This window comes from Heterocephalus glaber, unplaced genomic scaffold (assembly GCF_053883595.1).
Source record: "Heterocephalus glaber isolate CG9 unplaced genomic scaffold, H.glaber_assembly_v1.0 deba00001442, whole genome shotgun sequence".
Classification (NCBI taxonomy): domain Eukaryota; kingdom Metazoa; phylum Chordata; class Mammalia; order Rodentia; family Bathyergidae; genus Heterocephalus; species Heterocephalus glaber.
The window spans coordinates 32603667-32623629 of record NW_028258296.1 but is presented as its reverse complement, the minus strand read 5'-3'; the positions used below and the strand labels follow the sequence as shown (position 1 = coordinate 32623629).

Genomic DNA, 19963 nt, shown 5'->3' with positions numbered 1-19963 from the left:
CAACATTTTTTTGCTTATTTGCAAAATGATTTTTCTCTTTTATGGAATAATTCATTAGTAGATTATATTATATAGAAAGTGATATTTTTAGAAGACAGTTTTGCCTGTAGTGCCTTACATTTTTGAAATCCTGATTTATAAGAGTAAATAGTTATCACTGGGGATTTAGCTCAGTGGTTCCACTGCCTGCCTTGCAAGCACAAGGACCTGAGAGAAAAAGAGGAAATAGTTAAAAAAAAAATTTCCAACAAAAACAGAAACTCACAGCAGAACCTTGGCAATTTGAATGAAGAACAAGTGGCCCTTAGATTAAAGTTCTATGTTTCCAGGTAGATAGATTTAATTTCTTCTCTAGTTTATAACAGCATACACTATACTACCCCCCAGCCCATTGAATAGATTTCTCATTCTAGTATGCACTTCTGTAGGTTGGGAATAAAGCTTCTTTAGAATTATGTATTATTAACTTTTACAAAATTTTTATTGTTCCACCATCACAAAGTTTTTGTGCTGCTTCTACTTATTCCAAGATGTAACTTCTCTCCTGAATTATTTTTGATAAATTCCATACTTGTATTTATGGTTTTAACACATTAGTGTATTTCACTAAGCAATATATTGTTTGGTGTGCTTATCAGACTTCATTTAATTTTCTGTAATCAACCTTTTCACTCAACAGTGTGTTTGTAAAGTTCGTTTATTATTGTATGTGTAGGCGTGATTCACTCTGCAAATTGTAGTCTTTATTTTCATCCAACTTTGTTGAACCGCAATTCTTTTTATAGTCTCTTAGCAAGATATTGCTTGCATCTGTATATAAACGTGTGTGTGTGTGTGTGTGTGTGTACACATTTCCTTTACATTTTGTGATGGATGAGGTGATCCTAGCATAAGACACAGACACAAAATTTTCTATTAATTATGGCCATTGTTACTATCGCAATTCAGTAGTAACCATGGAAACATTACACTTTTTTTTGGATAAGAGAGGTCAAGTAAATGAACTTAAACAAACAAATAATATCAGTCTATTTACCACTTAAATCTCTTTACTAATACTGAAAAATCACTATCATCACTTCAAGTGTTAAGAGGTCATGAACACTTGGTTTTATAATGGTAGCTACACTAACACAAAAAGTAGAAATATTCCCTAACTCTTCCTTCTCTATAAACATCTATTTTAAAAAATCTGAATATTGTTAATGCAACAAAGATTAGGGTTACAGCATTTATCTTTTGTCTTCTTTGTTATAGAGAATGAAATCTAGTCTAACTGTTCTTGAATGTATTTATTTTGTTATATTAACTCCCTTAAGCGATACTAATATGACTTGACTATTAAATATTAAAACAAAATACTCTCTTATGAGATCATGCTCAAATTCTAGTATTCCCCTATCAAAAGCTTTAGGAAGTTATTGCCCAATTATTGAAACTTTAACTCTAATCATATAACCGAGGATAATTGGTTGTGCCTAAATTTTCATTCATCTTACACTTAACTTAAAAATTCTAAAAAAGGCTCCAGTCAGTACAGGAAGTTTTTGACAAAATGGTGGCAAATACTCTATGGTACAATTTGAAAAAGAAAACCTAAAATAAAATTCCCCTTACAGATTTATTACTGCATTACCATATTAGAATTCAGAAAATGCTGAATCCAGTTGAATTCAGAAAATGATGAATTCTTAAATTTTCATGAAGTTAGTAATTGACTTGCTGATGATTCACAGATTCTGCACACTAACTATGTATGATTTAGGCAATTATAAAAGATCTTTTACCTGCTTAGATTAAGAAAGAAAAAACTGACCTATTTAAAGAGATGTTTCTTTTGACAAATCAACACAAAGAAGTGAACATTCACTATTATAAAGTAAATAAAATTTCCCTTTGATGCCCTTATACTTTCTGTTCATTTCCTTGGTTAAAGAGATCATTGATGACCTTCCCATGGTCATTTACAGCTTAATGCAGGCTTGAAGAAGAGAAAAAGAAAGCAACTTTAACATTAACAAGAAAGGAAAAATCCTTAGTTGCAGCAGTTTAGATTTTAAAATATCACTGAAGGAGAATATTTTAAGAAAGAAATATTTGCTTGACTGTCCTCAGATATTGTTGGCTTATTGATCATTTTAAGTACTGTGTATTGCTGGCCTAATTGTTATTTAGAGGGTTGCTCTAAATAGCATATGACTTAGAATTATTGGACCATGGGTTTATTTACTTGGTATATATGAAACATATATTATAATAATATATGATAATCATGATATATTATCCTTCAGAAATACATATATTAGCATACATTTCCTTTACATACTCTGATGATTTGATCTTACCATAGGACACAGACACAAGAGGCACCTATAGTTGGCTAAGGTTTTTTGTTTTTGCTTTTTGATACCGGGGATCAAACTTGGGACCTTGCACTTGTGAGGCAGGCAGCAGAACCACTGAGCTAAATCCCTGGTCCAGTTGGCTAAAGTTTTGATAGGCTCATCAACTAAGAAATACCCAAGATGGACTTGAATTGCATTAGGAATTGACATCCAGGTAAGCCAGAAAACCCTAGACATTGTAATGTATCGGAATGGTCGCCATCTACTTGGATCCTATAGATTAGATATTTCCAACAGTTGGGGTCCAGCAATAGTGAAGGTCTTAGAGGCGATGGTGTGGTGAAGTTCCATCACGCAGGTAGGTTGGGGTAGGGTGGGGTGTTATAGTCAGCCTTCTGTAGCACAGCCTTATGGTACAGAATCTAGCCATAGTGAGGACATAGAAGATGTAATAAGCTGCAAGAGAAGTCTGAAAGATAGGAGAAAGCAAGTAAGGACCCCAACTTTAGAGCAATGATCTTGTGTGAAAAAAATCAAAACAGAGAGCTTATACCTAGAATTTGAATGCCAACCCAAACCACAAGTCTGTTCAGCGACAGAACAGGGCCAGCCAATAAATACTTTTGGTTCATATACCTCAGGATATGACCTGGGCTAATGTCTAGGACAGTGGTGACAAGCCTATGGCACACATGCCACTGTCAGCTGTTTGTATGATTGAAAGCTCTAAAGAGTTCACCATCACTGGTCTAGAGTTTAGTCTAGGCTACTTCAAGAAATGTATCTGTATATCTACTAAAGGTCAGGTTAGCAGCTGGGCATGTATTAGGAAGCAAGATAGGTTTTTACTTTACGAATCTGATACCAGTGGAAGGTGAAGTCAAGAACATAGACAAGCACAATGAAGTGTGCTGAATGCCAACTGAGAAAGGTACAATATGTATTATAGAACTGTGAGTCGTAGACTCCTGTTAAGACTTGAAGGAGTTGCCAGGGATTTAGCTCAGTGGCACTGCGCCTACCTCGCAACCACAAGGTCCGGAGTTCGATCCCCATACTATAAAAAAAAAAAAGACTTGAAGGAAGTGGAGAGATCCAAAGGCTTCTCAAAGGGACCAAAATCTAAGGTAAAATCTGAAAAATGGGTAGGGGTAGGGATGCTGCTAACACAGAAATCAGTTTTCTTGAAGAAACAGAAGCTATTGTTTTTAGACCATGAGTTACAAAATGATCATTTAAACCAGGTGCCTCTTCATGTGGAGCTACCCAGGACGAGGCCAGGTGGCTTGGTGACCTGAGGGGGACTTTACTTACCTCCTCCCTTACTTGGTTAAGTATTTCTATATAGGGCCCTGGGTTGAATTTATTTAGGTGAAAAACTTTTAAGGGTAGTGGGTTGGAACAGAAGAAAAGGAGAATCTTAAAGCTGTGTTTCTTAAAAATTAGGAGAAGAAAAACAGCCTCATTCAAGGGAAATATTTCTAGAATTGTCTTCTCAGACCAGGGCAACACACAAGTACCTACGTGGTGAGCTGCTCAGAGCCACCTGTGGGGATAGAGAGCACACATTTAAGCATTTGTCAGGACAGATTTGATTAGGTAGGCTTGAGCTTCCTGTAGTGATTCCATTTGTCATTCTACCCACTAAGACTGTGTAACATGGTTCCTTAGTACCAAATCAAAGTAAAGCTGGTAATGTTGTGCACAAATACAATAGAAATGAGATGGCTTAATTAGTAAAAAATTAACTAGCATGATTCCTATAAGTAAAAATGTACATATTTAAGGAGGCTTATTGTAACATTTATACCATTTATTTTGTAATATACTAATTCAAATGTAAAAGTGAATGTAAATTACCAGAAATTAACATGCAATGTGAAGAAAAGTCCTTTTATCCTCTGCAACTGTAGCATTTGGCAGATTCAGGAATAAATAATCTTTTGTGGCAAGGGTATGCCTTATCAAACATATGCAGATCAGCACTAATTAATGCTAATTAAGGTTTCCTGTCTATCTAGTTGGAAAAACGTCCAAATGTTATGAAATCCAGTTAGTATGCCTATTACGCTAATTGTTTTATATGGGGTGGTTCTTAATTAAAATATGTAAATTGACCTTAATTGCTATATACTAATGGGGGTTCATGTTATCTCACTAAAAGTGACAAGATGGTGAGGAGGGGTACTTAAAAGACTAATTCTGATAAATCCTTAACTAAATGACCTTTACTCAAAATTAATTTTAATTGGAAGTTGGCAAAAGAAACATTGTTTCTTCTTTGTTTCTTTTTAGTTTTAATAAATGGAAGAATGTTACTCTTCTTTGTTAATACAGCTTTAGAAGCAGTTGTGGATTGTTAATTACACTTAACAAGCAAGTTAATTTTACTGTTTACTGTTTATACTTATAAGGAAGTTATTGATATCCTCATTTCAGTCTTGGGAAGACTTTCTTCTCACTAAATGTGAATATATGGTTACAATTCTATAGGTAATTTGATCCAATTAGTGTGTCAGAACATGTGTTCAAGTTTATACCAATAGTTATTCCTTGGCTGATTTACATTGGAATTATGTCTTAGAAAAATTGTATATTTTTTCTGTGAAACTATTAACTTTTATTGGAGACTTTAGAGATACCAAGATTAAATAAAACTGAAATAGTAGTTTTACATTCTACCTGTCATATTATTATTTGTTTTTTAATTGTAACCAAAAATGTGTGTGCCGAAAACCAATATTAATGATTTTAAATGTACTTATTTTTCTACTGTGCTAACCCTAGAATTTCAGGAAGTAATTTAGCTCAATTAATTTTCTTTTAGAAGTAGCATAATTTCCAATGTAATTCAAGATTGTTAAAAATTCTGCAAAAATGTAAAAAAAGGATTTGGTAAAATATTGTCATATGGAAATGAGCATATAATAAACATCATAAATTTTCTTTTTCGAAAGGAGATCTAATATCTTTACTCTTTTATCAGGACATTGTGACAAATGTTTCACCCAGAGTCATCCGGGGGACAACCTCTGGCCCCATGTATGGCCCTGGACAGAGCTCCTTTCTGAATATTGAGCTCATCAGTGAAAAAACGGCTGCATATTGGTGTCAAAGTGTCACTGAGCTAAAGACTGACTTTCCAGACAATGTAAGTGTGATTTAACATCTAAAACAAGAGAATTGGCATAAGTTGGTGAATGTTTATTTAAACATCCAATTCATAGGCTTATAAATATTAATGTGGATAATATATTTTATTAAAGAATCTGCCAGTTACTTTGCCGATACATAGAAAGATAAAAAAGAAAGCTCAAGAACTCATAAAAATCCTCACAATGTGAGGCTTTGTTATAAATGGGTTCTGTGCAAATGGAGAAAGTATCTACATAAGCAGAAGGAAGAGAAATGAAATACTCATTTTATTGAGTTGGCTTTCACTCTGGGTGGCTGGTATTTATGAAGGTGATGACCTTAGGAAGAAATTACAGACTATAAATCATTTCAAATATAAACCTAAATGGAAGCAGAATATTTTATGTAGTTAATTTTTTTCAGTAGGAAATAATTTACCAAATAGTTTTAACACTCTTATAATAAATGAATCAACCATCTTTTATAAACGCTTTTTCTTAAGAGACCATGTACAAATACTGCAATAAAATTGGGCTTGAATATAATACATAGTATTATCTCTTCTGTAATCTGGTTAAGGTTATTCTTAATGTCATTCATTCACCCCTGCCCCTTGTCACCTTCTTTCAATGAATTTGGAGGTTGAGGTTTTGGGCAGTGTGTGTTTATGTTGCTGAAAAGATTTTACTATGTATCTTCTCTAAAACTAAAACTTCATGTATTCTATTAATGAATACTTTTAGATCTAATGAAGTCCATGAATGTTTGTCTGTAAAAATTGTGCCTGGAATATCTTTAAAAAGAATGTAGATAGTACCTGATTGCCTAGCCCATCATTATTTTTCTATTTTATACAGCTCTAGTTGTTTCCTCATTCCCTCTTACTTTGAAATAAACATAATCACACAGAACAAATATAATTTATCTTCCTAAGACAATTCTTCAGATGTGAAGAAAACTATCATGACTCATCTGAAATCTATAGTTTCTGCTTATTAAGAATTTCTCACCTTCTAAATTTGATGTTGCAATTATTTCTACTTTCATATTACACAACTCTAAAAAATGATGCTAAGATATTTGTTATTTCAAGGATCTATATCCTTTGGGAAGCTTTTCTCAGAGTGACAAGGACAAAAATTCATCAACTCTAAAAAGAAATGTATATGTATGTATTAATTTGGCCTACAATATTATATACTATGCTGGGTGCTGAACATGTAATACAATGATGATGAACACTTTTATGGCACTTATTCCGTGCTAGGCACTGCTATAGAAGCTTTATATGTTTTAAACTCATTTGATCTTTCAGTAACTTTATATATACTATGATATGCCCAGTTTCACAGATGATGAAAGTGAGGAACACAGAGGTTACATAACATACCCAATATTGCATCCCTCATATATGCTAAAACTGGAATTTGAACTTGAAATTTGCTTTTAGTATACATGCTTCTAACAGTAGAGCTCTTTAGAGTACCTGCTTGCGTTGCTCTTAACATTTCAGCGTTTTAATGCAAGAACAGTATATAATATAGTTTAACAAATATTGCTTCAATAGTATTTAAATAAGTCAATGTGTCTGTGAAAAAAATATATTTTCCTGGAAAATAACTGCCAGCAATGGCTTATTTTAAGCTTACGTGATATGTTCTGCCCTCTTTTGGTCAGGAGTAAGATGTTATAATAACAGTCTCTAAGAAATGACAGTAAGTGGACAAGAAAGCTGAGATGAAACCCCTTGCTTTGTAATTCCACAGTCAGGTAGACAGAAGAGACACATTTAAATGTTCTTTTCAATTTCCCTGGCAACAGTTTTCTTCTTTTATATGACTTTTTCTCCTGACAAAACAGTGTATTCTTTTCTTGTTTCTAATTCTTTCCCTATTTAGATTACACTTATTAGTCTTTTTCTATATTCTTAGAAATAATTTTTAACATTATTTTACTCCCCATTTCAAAGATAACATTTTAAATACAATTAAAAAGCCATTTCCATTTGAACTCATAGAAATACTGTGTGTGCACCTAGATATTGCCATGCTGAGAGGAGAATATCCCCCACTGTTTTGGAATTATTCTGGTGCCAAACTCAATGAACTGAATGAAAGAAGGTGACCCTTCATTTTCCAAGTTTAATTATCACTCTCACTGGAGTTTTCCCACATCATTCTCAAGTGCGTGCCTGCCACCTTTAATGACAGGGACTGGATAATTCAACCTACTGTGGCAGCTTCTAAGCAAGGGCTAAGTTTTCTGAAAAAGAAAATATACTGAAGACATCCAGGCCAGCTATTACTAGCAGCTAATGTCTATTTCCAGACAGGTTAGACACCAGTTGACCAGGAACCAGAGGAAACAGCTAAAGAACATCCTGAATAGAAAGGTAATAAGACCTTCTGGATTATAACTACCAGAATTATAACAATGCCTACACGCATAATAGACCTCTACATGGCTTTCAAGTTTTCCTTTCATTTACCTATGAATTAAATTTGGCACACTGATCATTGTAGTGACAATTTATGACTAAAGAGGGGTTTTTTTTAATTCCTACACTGAGATTTTGCAAAGCTTATTATGAAATATACTGTATAATTAGGGCTTACAGAAATCAATTTAAGCGAATCCTTTTATTTATGTTGCAAAAATGTTATCAGTCATATATTTTAGACTTGAGAAAAAATTTTTTTACCAAAAAATATGGGCTGTTCTTGGTCTGAATGCAGTAAACCACAAGCAAAGAGTGATATTTTGTATCATTTGTGGCAGCTAAAGTAAAGAACCACAAAAAAAAGACTTGGGCAAAAGGCAGAGAATCAAAAGCAGAATCAACTGGTAATGATAAACACAGGAATGATGGTTTTGTTAGAGAAATTAATAGTGGAAGAACAATTCAATTGATAACGTAAATATACTTTGAGTATAATGCCATCTCATGGTTGCTGCATTCCTTTCTCAGGTAATTGCTGAGAGACACTCGTTGCACTATTTATGTTCAAAATGACTAAAGAAGTTGATCTCCTTCAGCATTCCTGAGAATCTTTCTAGACCAATAGCATCTCAATACAGAGTTCTTAAGCTTGTTTATGCACAATGGGCATCTTTGGCACTCTGGAAAGCCCCAAGAGCTTATTACTTTCAAAATAATGTTTTGAAAGCATAAAACACATTTCTTAGAGTTATGAAGGATCCCCACTATTAAAAAAAACTCTCAAAATAAATGTACAATATAAGGCAGAATGATATATCTTTTCCTTAATAAGGCATTAAATAATATGTTCAAGGGTCTACTAACTACTTAGTTTGGATGCAATTGTGACAAAAGTTCCTGAAATACCCACAGCAGCGACAGTGTCACTTCCTGTACAGGTTATCAATAATGCCACTGTGGTTTGCTGAATTCATGGTTTAGGAATGCTAACATTCAGTGGCACTTTAGTAGAAAATAAAGGTCTAAATTTTTTCCCATCTGAGCTCAAGAATTTCCTCTGTTTCATCAAAGGTTCTATGGAGATCAAGTTAAAAACTCATTTCTGGTTGCACATTAGAATTTTAAGAAAAAAATATTTGTGGTTAGGCCTTATCCTAGTTTAATTGTTCCAGAAATTCTATTTGGGGCACTGAATATTCATCTATGATGCGTATATGTGTTTATAAGTATGTGGGTATATATGTGTATGTACGTGAATGTGTATATATGTATGGATATATGTGTATGCATATGTATATGCTGTGTGTTTTTATGAACCTCATCAATTGATTTTGTTGCATATACAATCAGCATTGTATATGGCATTTGACACACAATTATTCACTACTATAAATTATATTGCATAAAATTCTGTTTATACAGTAGCTTAGAAATATTTTATTACTCAGGTCTTACTTTTAAGGTTTCTGGGACATTAGCAGAGCAGTGCTCAGCCTAGCGCTAATTATTCTCCAATATTGAAATGTGAGTTGTGTTTGGACTTTATACTCTGCCACAATTCCCACATCTGTATAAGAACCAAGTACTAGTCTCTCAGATCTATTCTGATAGCTCCACTCTTCAGTCTTTTATAGTGTATCCACATGCATAACCGGATTTGTACTGTGCTACATACTTGAGAGAGATGCACAGAAGATCTTTGACATTTCCTCTGAAGCTTTGTGCTTTCTGTTTCTCTGTCTTATGGCTTCTGGACTTTGAGCTTTGTTTTGTCAAATCAAACCTAGAAACACTCTGGAACTCATTTCCATAGTTTTCTGCCTTTCATTGACCATTGTAATTTACTGCTTAATGTTCAAAGTCTTAATGAAATGTTGTTTCATGTGTTTTATAAGTACTTTGTTGTTTCTGATGGAAGGGTAAATCCAGTTTCTACTGTTCCATCAAGGCAGCAACTGAAGTTTTTCTTAAAGAATCAGGAATATCCTATCCCAAGAAAATACTTGGCTACATGGAGCCATGGACCAATCACTGACCTATGAGCTGCCTTATGTATTCTGATTCATTTTTCTGTACTCATTTTGTGTAGTCAGTCATATTTTAACTTTTTTCTTTGCTTCTATGCTAAATCTAAGAAAATAACTGCCATTATTTTAGAGTTATTTTAATGGGAAGTGGAGAAGTCAAATGAATGAATGATAATAAAGTATGAATGTATAATGAATAAAACATTAGACAGAAGACCTTACATATGATATGGCACGTAATGAACTCAAATTCAGAAGAATTATTAAAAAGCATGTTGAGTGAGTTAATCTTTAATTTTTTCATTGGTAACTATATATGAAATAATACTTTTTATATAAACCATTACACATAGTTTTTGAAAATCTATCAGGAAATGTACTTCAAGAGTTACAAAGATGCTATTAACTTTGATTTGTCATATGTCCCTTTTAGAATATATCATGGAAAAAATGAAGTAGGATAAAAGCTAAATGCATAAATAGAATTTTTTGCAATATAATTTATAGTTGTGAGTGACTACAATGTGCCCTTGTCTTATATGTAGTATCTCATTAAATTCTTATAATGATTTATGAAGTAATGTATTATTATTTCACTGATGAGGAGTTGAGGCTGAGTGTCAATAAATAGCAAGTGAGAGGAGAAGCTGAGATTCAAATCCATTCAGATGCTAAACTACACCTCTTTGTCTCCTGGACAGTCTTAACTAGAAAAATGAGAACAGATTGATTGGGTTAAGTGAGCATGGTCTTTTTCACTCTTACTTTTGAATTTTTCATTACTATTACAGAATATTTTTATTTTTTTAATTAGGTGGGTCATTTTAAAGTCAATAAAATAATGTCACTTGATGATCTGCATTGATTTTTAAACCTAGATTTTGTAAAGAAGTGAGGCTGGAATGTATAGATGGCTTCCAGAACCCATGAACAATATTAGAAAATCACTACTTAAATTCTTGTGTGAAAAAGAGAACCATGTCTGAGAGATACTAGGTTTCCCTTCAATAGCTGTTCCATACAGCAACCCAAAACAAAGTTTGATGCTATTTACAAAAATATCTAGTACCAACCAAGATAAAATGCACAATGTCTTGCATCATTCAAAAAATTTCCTGCTTATATAAAGTAAGAAAATAAAACTCATAGTAAAATGGGAATGAAAGAATTAAAATCATCCCAAAACTGACTTGGTATTAGAATTGCAGACAATTAAATTAGATCTGTTGTTATAACTGTATTCAAATGTTGAAAGAGTTAATACTTGGAAAATAGGTAAAAGACTAAATCAATCTTCCAGAAATTAAAAGCTATAATTAATTAGATGAGATATATCCTTGAAGTTATAAACAGCATAATAAGCATTGCAGAAGAAATAATTAGTAAATTTAAAGACATTGTAATTAAAATTATCAAAAATAAAGCAGAGAGAAGAGAGAAGGAGAGGGATCATCAGTGAATCAATGAGCTGAAAAAAGCAATATGTATGCATTAGGAGTTTCCAAAGGAAAATGAAGAACCAGAAAAAAATATATACTTGAAGAAGTAATGGCTCAAATTTCCCAGTTTTACTTAAAAATACAGCTGTGCCTTGTTCATACCTCAAGAAAAACCAAAAATCTAAACCAAGAAAATTTAACACTAAGCATGACAAACCTGAAAAAGAAAAAACACCAACCTAATAGAGCATAATAAAATTAATGAAACCATTGATGGAGAAAAAAATATTAAAGGGAGTCAGATGGGGTGAGGGGAGACATGTTCTGTACAGAGGAATGAGTATAAAGTTTACTGCTGTGATTTATTATCAAAAGCAAAGCAAGCTGGAATGTAATGGAGCAGGATACTTACAGGGCTAAAAAAAAACGAAACCCTGGTAATCTAGATTACAAAATCCAGAAATAAAACTTTCAAAACATGGGTGACACAAATGATTTTTCAAGTACAATAGTAGGAAATCTACACTACTTTATGGAAAATGTTAAAAGAAAGTGTTTAGGCAGGAAAAAAATGATCCCAGGTCAAAACATGGATCCACATAAAGAACTAAGGATCAAAATTTATAACAATATGGGTAACTGTATGATTTTCTCCTTATTGTCTAATTTGTTTTAGAAGAAAATTGGTTATTTAAACAAAAATATATTATAATTACAGTATGGGGGTTATAAAATATATAAAGCTAATTAATATATAGGATAATATTATAAAAGTTATGAGGGAAGGGATGGAAAGATCTTAATATCTCCAAACTTCTAGCACCATATGCAAAGTTTTATATTTTTTGGAAATAGGCTATAATAGTTTAATATTGTTAAGAGAATATTTTACAGAGTGTCCTAAAGATACTGTAAACTAAAACAAATACAATATAATGCAACCAAGTAATGCTAAAAAGCAAAAATAGTTATAAAATGAAATTATAAAATAACATTTAATCCAAAAGAAAGCACAAAACAAGGAAAAGGAGCAAATCAGATATGAGACAAACAGAAAGACAATAGTGAGGAGATAAAGTTAAACCTAACTATTCAGTGCTATCACTAAAAATATAAATGATTTCAACATCTGGATTTACAGACAAATATTTTCAGATTGGACTTTTGAAGAAAGCAAGTCTCAACTGTATTCTGTCCACAAAAAATGACTTTAACTATAAGAATTAAACTAAAACAATTGAAGAAATTGAAAATTATATTCAATGCTAAATATAATGAAATAATATCTCATGATATTAATAGCAGACAACATAGATACCAAACCAAGAATGTTAACAAGGAATGAAAATAAGAAAGATAATTTTATAGTGACAAAGTGGTCAGTTCATCCAAAGGTGATAACCTTAAATTTTATGAACTTAATAGCGGCACTTCCAGATAAATAAAGAAAAACTGATAAAGACATCAGGATATATACATATATATATATGTTACATATATATTATATATAATTATATGTAATTATAGTTGGATATATATTTTACCTTCCTGCTAATAATTAATAAAATGACAGAATGAAGTTTTCAGAGATTTGAAAAATACTATCAACCACTTATCTAATTTATACTTATACAGCATGCCATTCAATGACAATTGAATATGTAGTATTCTAAAGCACATTTAGTACATTTAGCTAGATAAGCATATTCTGGACTATAAAAGAAATCTCAAAAATTTTAAAATAATTCAAATCATACAAAATACATACTCTTACCAACACAGAATTAAATTAGTAATTGACAATAAGAATATATTTGGAAAATACTCAAATATTTTAAAAAATAAATATATAGCTCTATATAACACCTTTATCAAAGAGAAATCATGCAAAAAATTAGAAAGTATTTCAAACTTAAAGAAAATTGATGTATGACATTTCAAAATTTGTTGTATGGTAAAAAAGCATCCGTGGGAAAAATTATGGTACCATATCCATGTATCAGTAATGAAGGAATGTCTCAAAGTAATGACCTCGACTTCTGTCTTTAAAAACTAGAAAAACAATAGAAAATTAAATCTAAAGTGAATAAAATAAATGATATAGTATGAATCAATGAAAAAAATCAGTGAAATAAAAATCAGAAAAATAATAGAGAAAATTAATGAAATTAAACTGCTTCATTGTGGAGATTGAAACTGATAAAACAATGGTGAGACTGTTCCAGAAGAAAAAACAAAGAAACATGAATCACCAGTATAGAGAATGAGAAAGGAACACCCCTGCCAATTCTACAGATATTAAAAGGAAAATAACACAATATTATGAACAGCCTGTGTAAATGAACTCATCAACTTTGGTGAACTGAACAGATTTCCTTAAGGACACAAATTATCAAAACTTCCTCAAGAAGCAAAAAGTTAACATTAAAGAAATTAAATTCCTACTTCAAAGCAATACTGTGAAGAAAACTTCAAGCCCAGCTGGCTGCACAAGTGGATTCTACAAATTATTTTAGAAATAATTATGCTGGTTCTATATGTAGTCTTCCAGAAAACTGAAAGAGAAAGGACTGCCTGACCAATACCATGGGATGATCATCCTGAAGCCACAACCAGACAACTATAGGAGGAGAAAAGAAATATTTCTAGATGCAAAAATTCTAAACAAATTTTAAAAATCTATTCCGACAATATATAAAAATACTACATCATAACCAAATGAGTTTCATCTTAGAAATTCCAGGTATGTTCTACAATTGAAATTGTAATTTACGTATTACAAACTAAGTAGTAATAATAATAGTCACATGAACTATATCATAAACTCATTAAACCCATCAGGGAAGAAAAACATTTGAAAAAAACTAAAATCTATTTCTAATTAAAGATGAAAAGTCACAGCAACATAAGATTTGAAGAGAAATTCTTCAACCTCATGAAGGGCATCCGCAAAACAAACAAAAATACCTACAATACTTAATAGTGAAAAACAATATATTCCTCCCAAATGCAACAAAATAGCTGTTATCACTAACTTCTATTTCCCGTTGTACTAGAGATCCTGTCCTGTACAATAAAAGAAGGAAAAAAGGCATCAGATTGCAAAGCAAGAGCCAAAACTCCCTCATTCATAAATGACATTTGACATGATTGTCAATGTCAAAGACTTGACAGAGTGGACCCCAATCAGCTACATAAACCATACAACCACAGAAGAAAAACAAAACAAAACAAAGATGAAAATCCACTTAACTTACAAAGGCAGTCAACGAGTTCACAAACTATTACTTTTGGATTTTATACTTGAAATTATTGCACGAAAGTGCTATTTATTTTCATTACTTAGATGTTTAATCAAATACTTTGATTTTTGCTCCACAGATAAATGCCAAATTTGACTCATCCTATGCAAGGTCCCGCCAAAATCAGTGAATTTAGTAAGGTAGTATGAGAAAAAAATCAGCATAAAATCAATTGTATTTATATATGCTAGTAATAAACAATTGAAAATTTTAAAAATATATCATTTAAGTAGCAAAAAATGCAAAATATGGATAAATCTGATGAAAATAGTAACTCTGAAAACTACAAAAAATTGCTGAGAAAAATTAAAACTGAACTAAATAAATGCACATATGACAAAAAACTAACAAATCACTATTGTTAATAGGTCATTCTCCCAATATTTATCTATGGATAAAGTGCAAACCTAATCAAAATACTAGAAGATTCTTTTGTAGAGTGTAACAAGCTGATTTGAAAATGTATAAAGAAGTACAAAAGACTTATAAAACAACTCATAAGTAGAAAAATTAGAAGTCTAAAACTTTCTGATTTCAAGAGTTATTTTAATTATTCAAGAATTAGTTCATTAGTACAGTAGTCAAGATTGTCTGTATTGGCAAATAGACAAGAAAACCGATGGACAGTGCTACAGAAAATCAGTAAATTAGCTGTATGCACAACTGATTTTTCCAAAGGTGTAGAAAGACAATTTGACATAGAAAAAAAATACAGTGTTTTTAAGAAATGATGCTGGAAAAATTACATATCTATGTGAAACAAAAAACTTCTTGATTCATATCTCGTAGGATACATAAAAATTAATTCAAAATAGTCTAGACCTAAATTAAAACAAAACTAAAACTTCTGGAAGAAAATGTGTGAGGAAAAAATCCTTATGCATTTAGGTTTGGTAACTTTCTTAATACTTATCAAAATCATCATCCTTAAAAGGAAAATGATAAATGTGATTTCACTCAATTTCAAAACATTTGCTTTTCCAACCTATGTTAAGAAAAGTGAAAATATAACCACAGACTGAGAGAAAAATCCTTGCAAATAATGTATATGATAAAATGTTTGTATCCAGAAAATTTAAGCAATTACCAAAAATTAAAGAATTACAAGGTTGTAATAAGAACAACTCTCCCTGCTGTGAGCAGAAATAAGATGACAAATAAGCATATGAAAATGTGCCCAACATTGTTAATCACTAGAGAAATCCAAAGTAAAACTACAATGAAACACAACTATATAGCTATTACAAAGTCTGAAGACTTTCAAAAGACCAATCACACCAAATATTGGCAAGCATATGGGACTACAGGATTCTTACACACTGCTATTGGTCATAAACCACTTTTGAAAATAATTTGACTTTTGAAAAAGTTAAACATTCAACTGTCGTATGACCAAGATAGTCCAACTTTTAGGTAGTCACCCAACAGAAAGTAAAACATATGTTTAAAAAAAAAGACTTGTATGAGAATGTTCGTAGAAGTTTTCTTTTTTAGTAACAAGAAAGGAAGAAAGAAAGAAAGACAGAGAGAGAGAGAAGGAAAGAAAGGCAGTGAGACCAACCCACATTTCTATAAACACCAAACTGGATAAACCAACTATCATGTATATCTACAATGAAACACTAATTTATGTGCAATAAAATTGATTAACCTCAAAATAATTATGCTGAGTGAAAGAAGCCAGAACACCCCCTCCCCAAAAACAAAGACATATTTAAGATGCCATTATAAATCTCTAGAAAATGTGACTTAATCTATAGTGAAAGAAATTGTATTGATGGATGCTTCATGAACAGAGAGGGCAGAGGTCACAATAAAACTTTCTTACCAAAAGAGACTGGTTTCATAATCTTAATTTTAATAGTGGCCCCAAAATATATACATATGTTAAAACTGGAAATTGTACACCTGAAAGATGCAATTGATTTATATTTTACGTAACAGCTAATTTTGTGTTGTATTACACAAGTATGCTTAGAATTGCACACACATATATACATTTGTTTTAAAAAATACATTCAGCCAGGTGTGGCAGTGCATACCTGTAGTCCTAGTACTCTGGGAGGCTAAGGCTAGAGGGTCACAAATTTGAGTTCAGCTTAGGCAATTTACCAATTTAGCAAGATCATGTCTCAAAATAAAAATGAAAAAAGAAGATAGCATTGTAGTTCTGTGCAAAGGCCCTGAGTTCAGTCTTCAGTAACACACACACACACACACACACACACACACACACACAGAGTTTCAATTTTAAATTACAATAGTACTTTTCATGAAGTGTTTCCTGGGAATTAACTCCAGATAGAATGGAAGGCTAACAGCTGGGCCCACCTCCTCAAGCCACCACTATGATACTGAATCATAGAAATTGATGTGAAGTTAAAAATGACCTTAAACAGTATGAGGAAATAAAAGCAATTTTGGTTGAATTTTTAAGCTTTGGGTTTGTGGGAGATTAAAATACTGGTGGTTCATGTCATTCAGTAAAAGCAAAATCTTAAGAAAATCCATCAAGGCTTTTAAAATATTCTATAGACATTAGCTGGCTACAATATACACTTTCTCAAATTCTCCTTTATTTTGTAATTTTTCAAGATCCATTTTGAGTAAGAATAGCATTTCTCTGATAGGAAAGTATAGCATCAAACCCAGTGAACCATGTGAAAGACCCTGCAGCTGGTGCAGATACACTGAGTTAACTCTTCTGTGGTGTAAACTAGTTCATGAGAAAGGCAGTGGAACCAGTGAACAAACTGAATAATTGGATGTTGTCAAAAAACGAAAATAAAGTCCCCACTCAGAGAACTGAAAAGTATGTTCAGTGGACTCACTTACTTAATATCAACTTGATGTCAACTTACTTTATAAGCCAGGGCTGTCCTTTCATAGAAAACTCAGCTCTAGTGTATTCTTCCTCTGAAGGATTAGGGGGATCTGGAGAAAGAATGGAAAACATACACTCTCCAACAGTTTCCTCCCTCCTCTCTTTCCCAAAAAGTTTCTAAAATGTACCTCTTCTTCATCTCAAAGGACCCATTTGATCTTTGATTTTTAAAATGATCGTCTGAAAAAAACCACTATTTGTTTTATGAGAGGGTGAAATGCAGGAGGCAAGCTAACGGATATTACTCAACATAAGACTCTGCAGTGATATGTATTGCATAAACTTCATCATGCACTAGTTATCTAGTTCTGCTTTTTATTTTTATATTTTGGCTTGATAACAACTTTTCCCCCCTTAGCTTTCTTTATTGCCAATGGATATTTTTAGTCTTTTGCATTGTATCCACAGGGAATACTCTTCAGAAATTTATTTTTCACAAAGAACTAATTTCAGATTCTCCCTTTAGGTCTTCTAAGACATTTACTTGAAAGCACTCTCTGTATTCTTTAAGATAGTTTATAAAAACTAAATTCTTAACACATCACTGTTTTAAAGGCTTGGATGCTATATTTTAATAACTTTCTTTTTGAACCATCATTTATGGCTAGAAAATTGATTCCATCTATACTAAATTTAAGGCTACATTTACAAATATGATTCAAATAATTTTGAGCCATCTAATAGAAAAATGGTATTAGAAAACATCAAACTACTGGTTTGATCACCAGGCTAGGCAAGCATTCTTAAAATATCACAAGTGAGAAATTCTTTGATATAACAGTTAAATATATGTTTAATAAACCCTCAGTTTACTGAAAATTTTAATCTATAGGATCCGTATTCATTTTCAGAACCAAATGGCACATAGGAATTAAGATCATTTTGGTAAGAATATGTAATAATGCAGTAACTAGTGGTTATTCATTTTAATAGCAAATAAAGAATCAGTAAATGAAACTCATCATATAAAACCACACTTTTCCCAGTCTTTTCAAGCAGTCTACCAGAGTGCATTTTATAACTGTGTTGAAAAGATTTAAAAAAAGAAGAAAAGAAAAAGAAAAAGAGAGCAGAGAGGAAGGAAGGAGGGGGGAAGAAAAAGCATACACTTTGGGATGAATATTTGGTTAAAACTAACTTTGATTCTTAAGGAAAATGGAAGAAATACGAACTGACAAACCAGGTTTTATAATTTCAAATTTATAGAATCACAGAATAGTATTAAAATTTATACTTATCTGAGTTGATCTCAATAATCTTTGTAAAAAAGGTATGAATATCATCCCTATTTCATGATAAGAATCCAATATCCAGATGAAAGTATGTAATTTCCTGTGGATCTTTCTCAAACTATAAGTGGTAGAATTTCAAAATGATAACAGAACACCTAACAGCACAACCCTACTTACTCTCCTGCTAATAACTCAAAAAATTAAAATAGAAAGAAAAAAGCATAAACATACTCACAATAGCAATTGGAAAATTATTTTTTAAAGTCATGCATCATTGTGTAGGATGACCCGTGTATGATCACTTTTTTTTCACCTCCTCTGGTGAAGGTGTTTAATGAGCAGAAGAATAGGAAGGGTAATCAGCCAGAGGGAAGAGAAGAATCAAAGACCTAGATAATTCACAAACTGGAAAATGAGCTCTTAACTAATCAAGATTGGATTGTAAATAGGATAGAAAGAATTTATCCTTGGAGTTGGCCTGAATAGCATTTGTACCCAATCCAAGAAAGTGTTTGTGAATTTCACAGTTGACTATTTTTTAACCCTTTGAGATTCTTTTTCCTGGACTAATTATCCATTGTGTACATGAAGCAAAGAAATAACTTATCATTAAAATCATTCTTAAGGTAATACTTCACTTTGCATGTTGTTAAAATGCCTAGGGCATTAATAAGGAATGAGTTAACTTTATCAATACAGCTTCTTTTGGGAGTTTCTGATCTATATACTGATCACCCAAAAGGAAATTTTCTGTAATATTTTATTCATGAAAAATTTAGGGAAGCAACTAGATTGACTAATCTTTCCATAATAAATAATTTAATTTCACTTTGTGCTGCTTTTGCATTTTAATTTTTTCATAATGTGTCCTTTAAAACTCTCAATATTAAAGTGATCAGTGACTGTTTTGTGCCTGATTTAGTTTAAATTGTAAATTTAGTTATGGCTCTTTGGTTACAAGGTGGGAGAGGAGATATCTTAATATAGGAATGAATACAATGGCAAGCTGAAAAATCTGTGTATTCAATAAAATGTTAAATGAATTACCTGCAACTTTGTAGAAATCAACAAAAAATGATATATAACACCATATGACAGTAATTATTGTTACTCGGGCTATAATTACACTTCACACACTTTATATTTCATATATTTTCAT

At 31.8% G+C, this 19963-nt stretch overlaps 1 protein-coding gene across 7 annotated transcripts in view; it reads left to right on the top strand.

The window, feature by feature from the left end:
• Dpyd (dihydropyrimidine dehydrogenase) overlaps positions 1-19963 on the top strand; it is a 901729-nt gene that overhangs the window by 470581 nt on the left and 411185 nt on the right. For 4 of the 7 annotated variants that reach the window (XM_087212680.1, XM_087212681.1, XM_087212677.1 and 1 more), the window contains 2 exons: positions 5332-5496; positions 7813-7872. In XM_087212680.1, the coding sequence (XP_087068806.1) occupies positions 5332-5496; positions 7813-7872 (225 nt within the window). The remainder of the gene's footprint in view (positions 1-5331; positions 5497-7812; positions 7873-19963) is intronic. The other 3 variants (XM_087212682.1, XM_087212683.1, XM_087212678.1) reach the window with 1 other exon arrangement.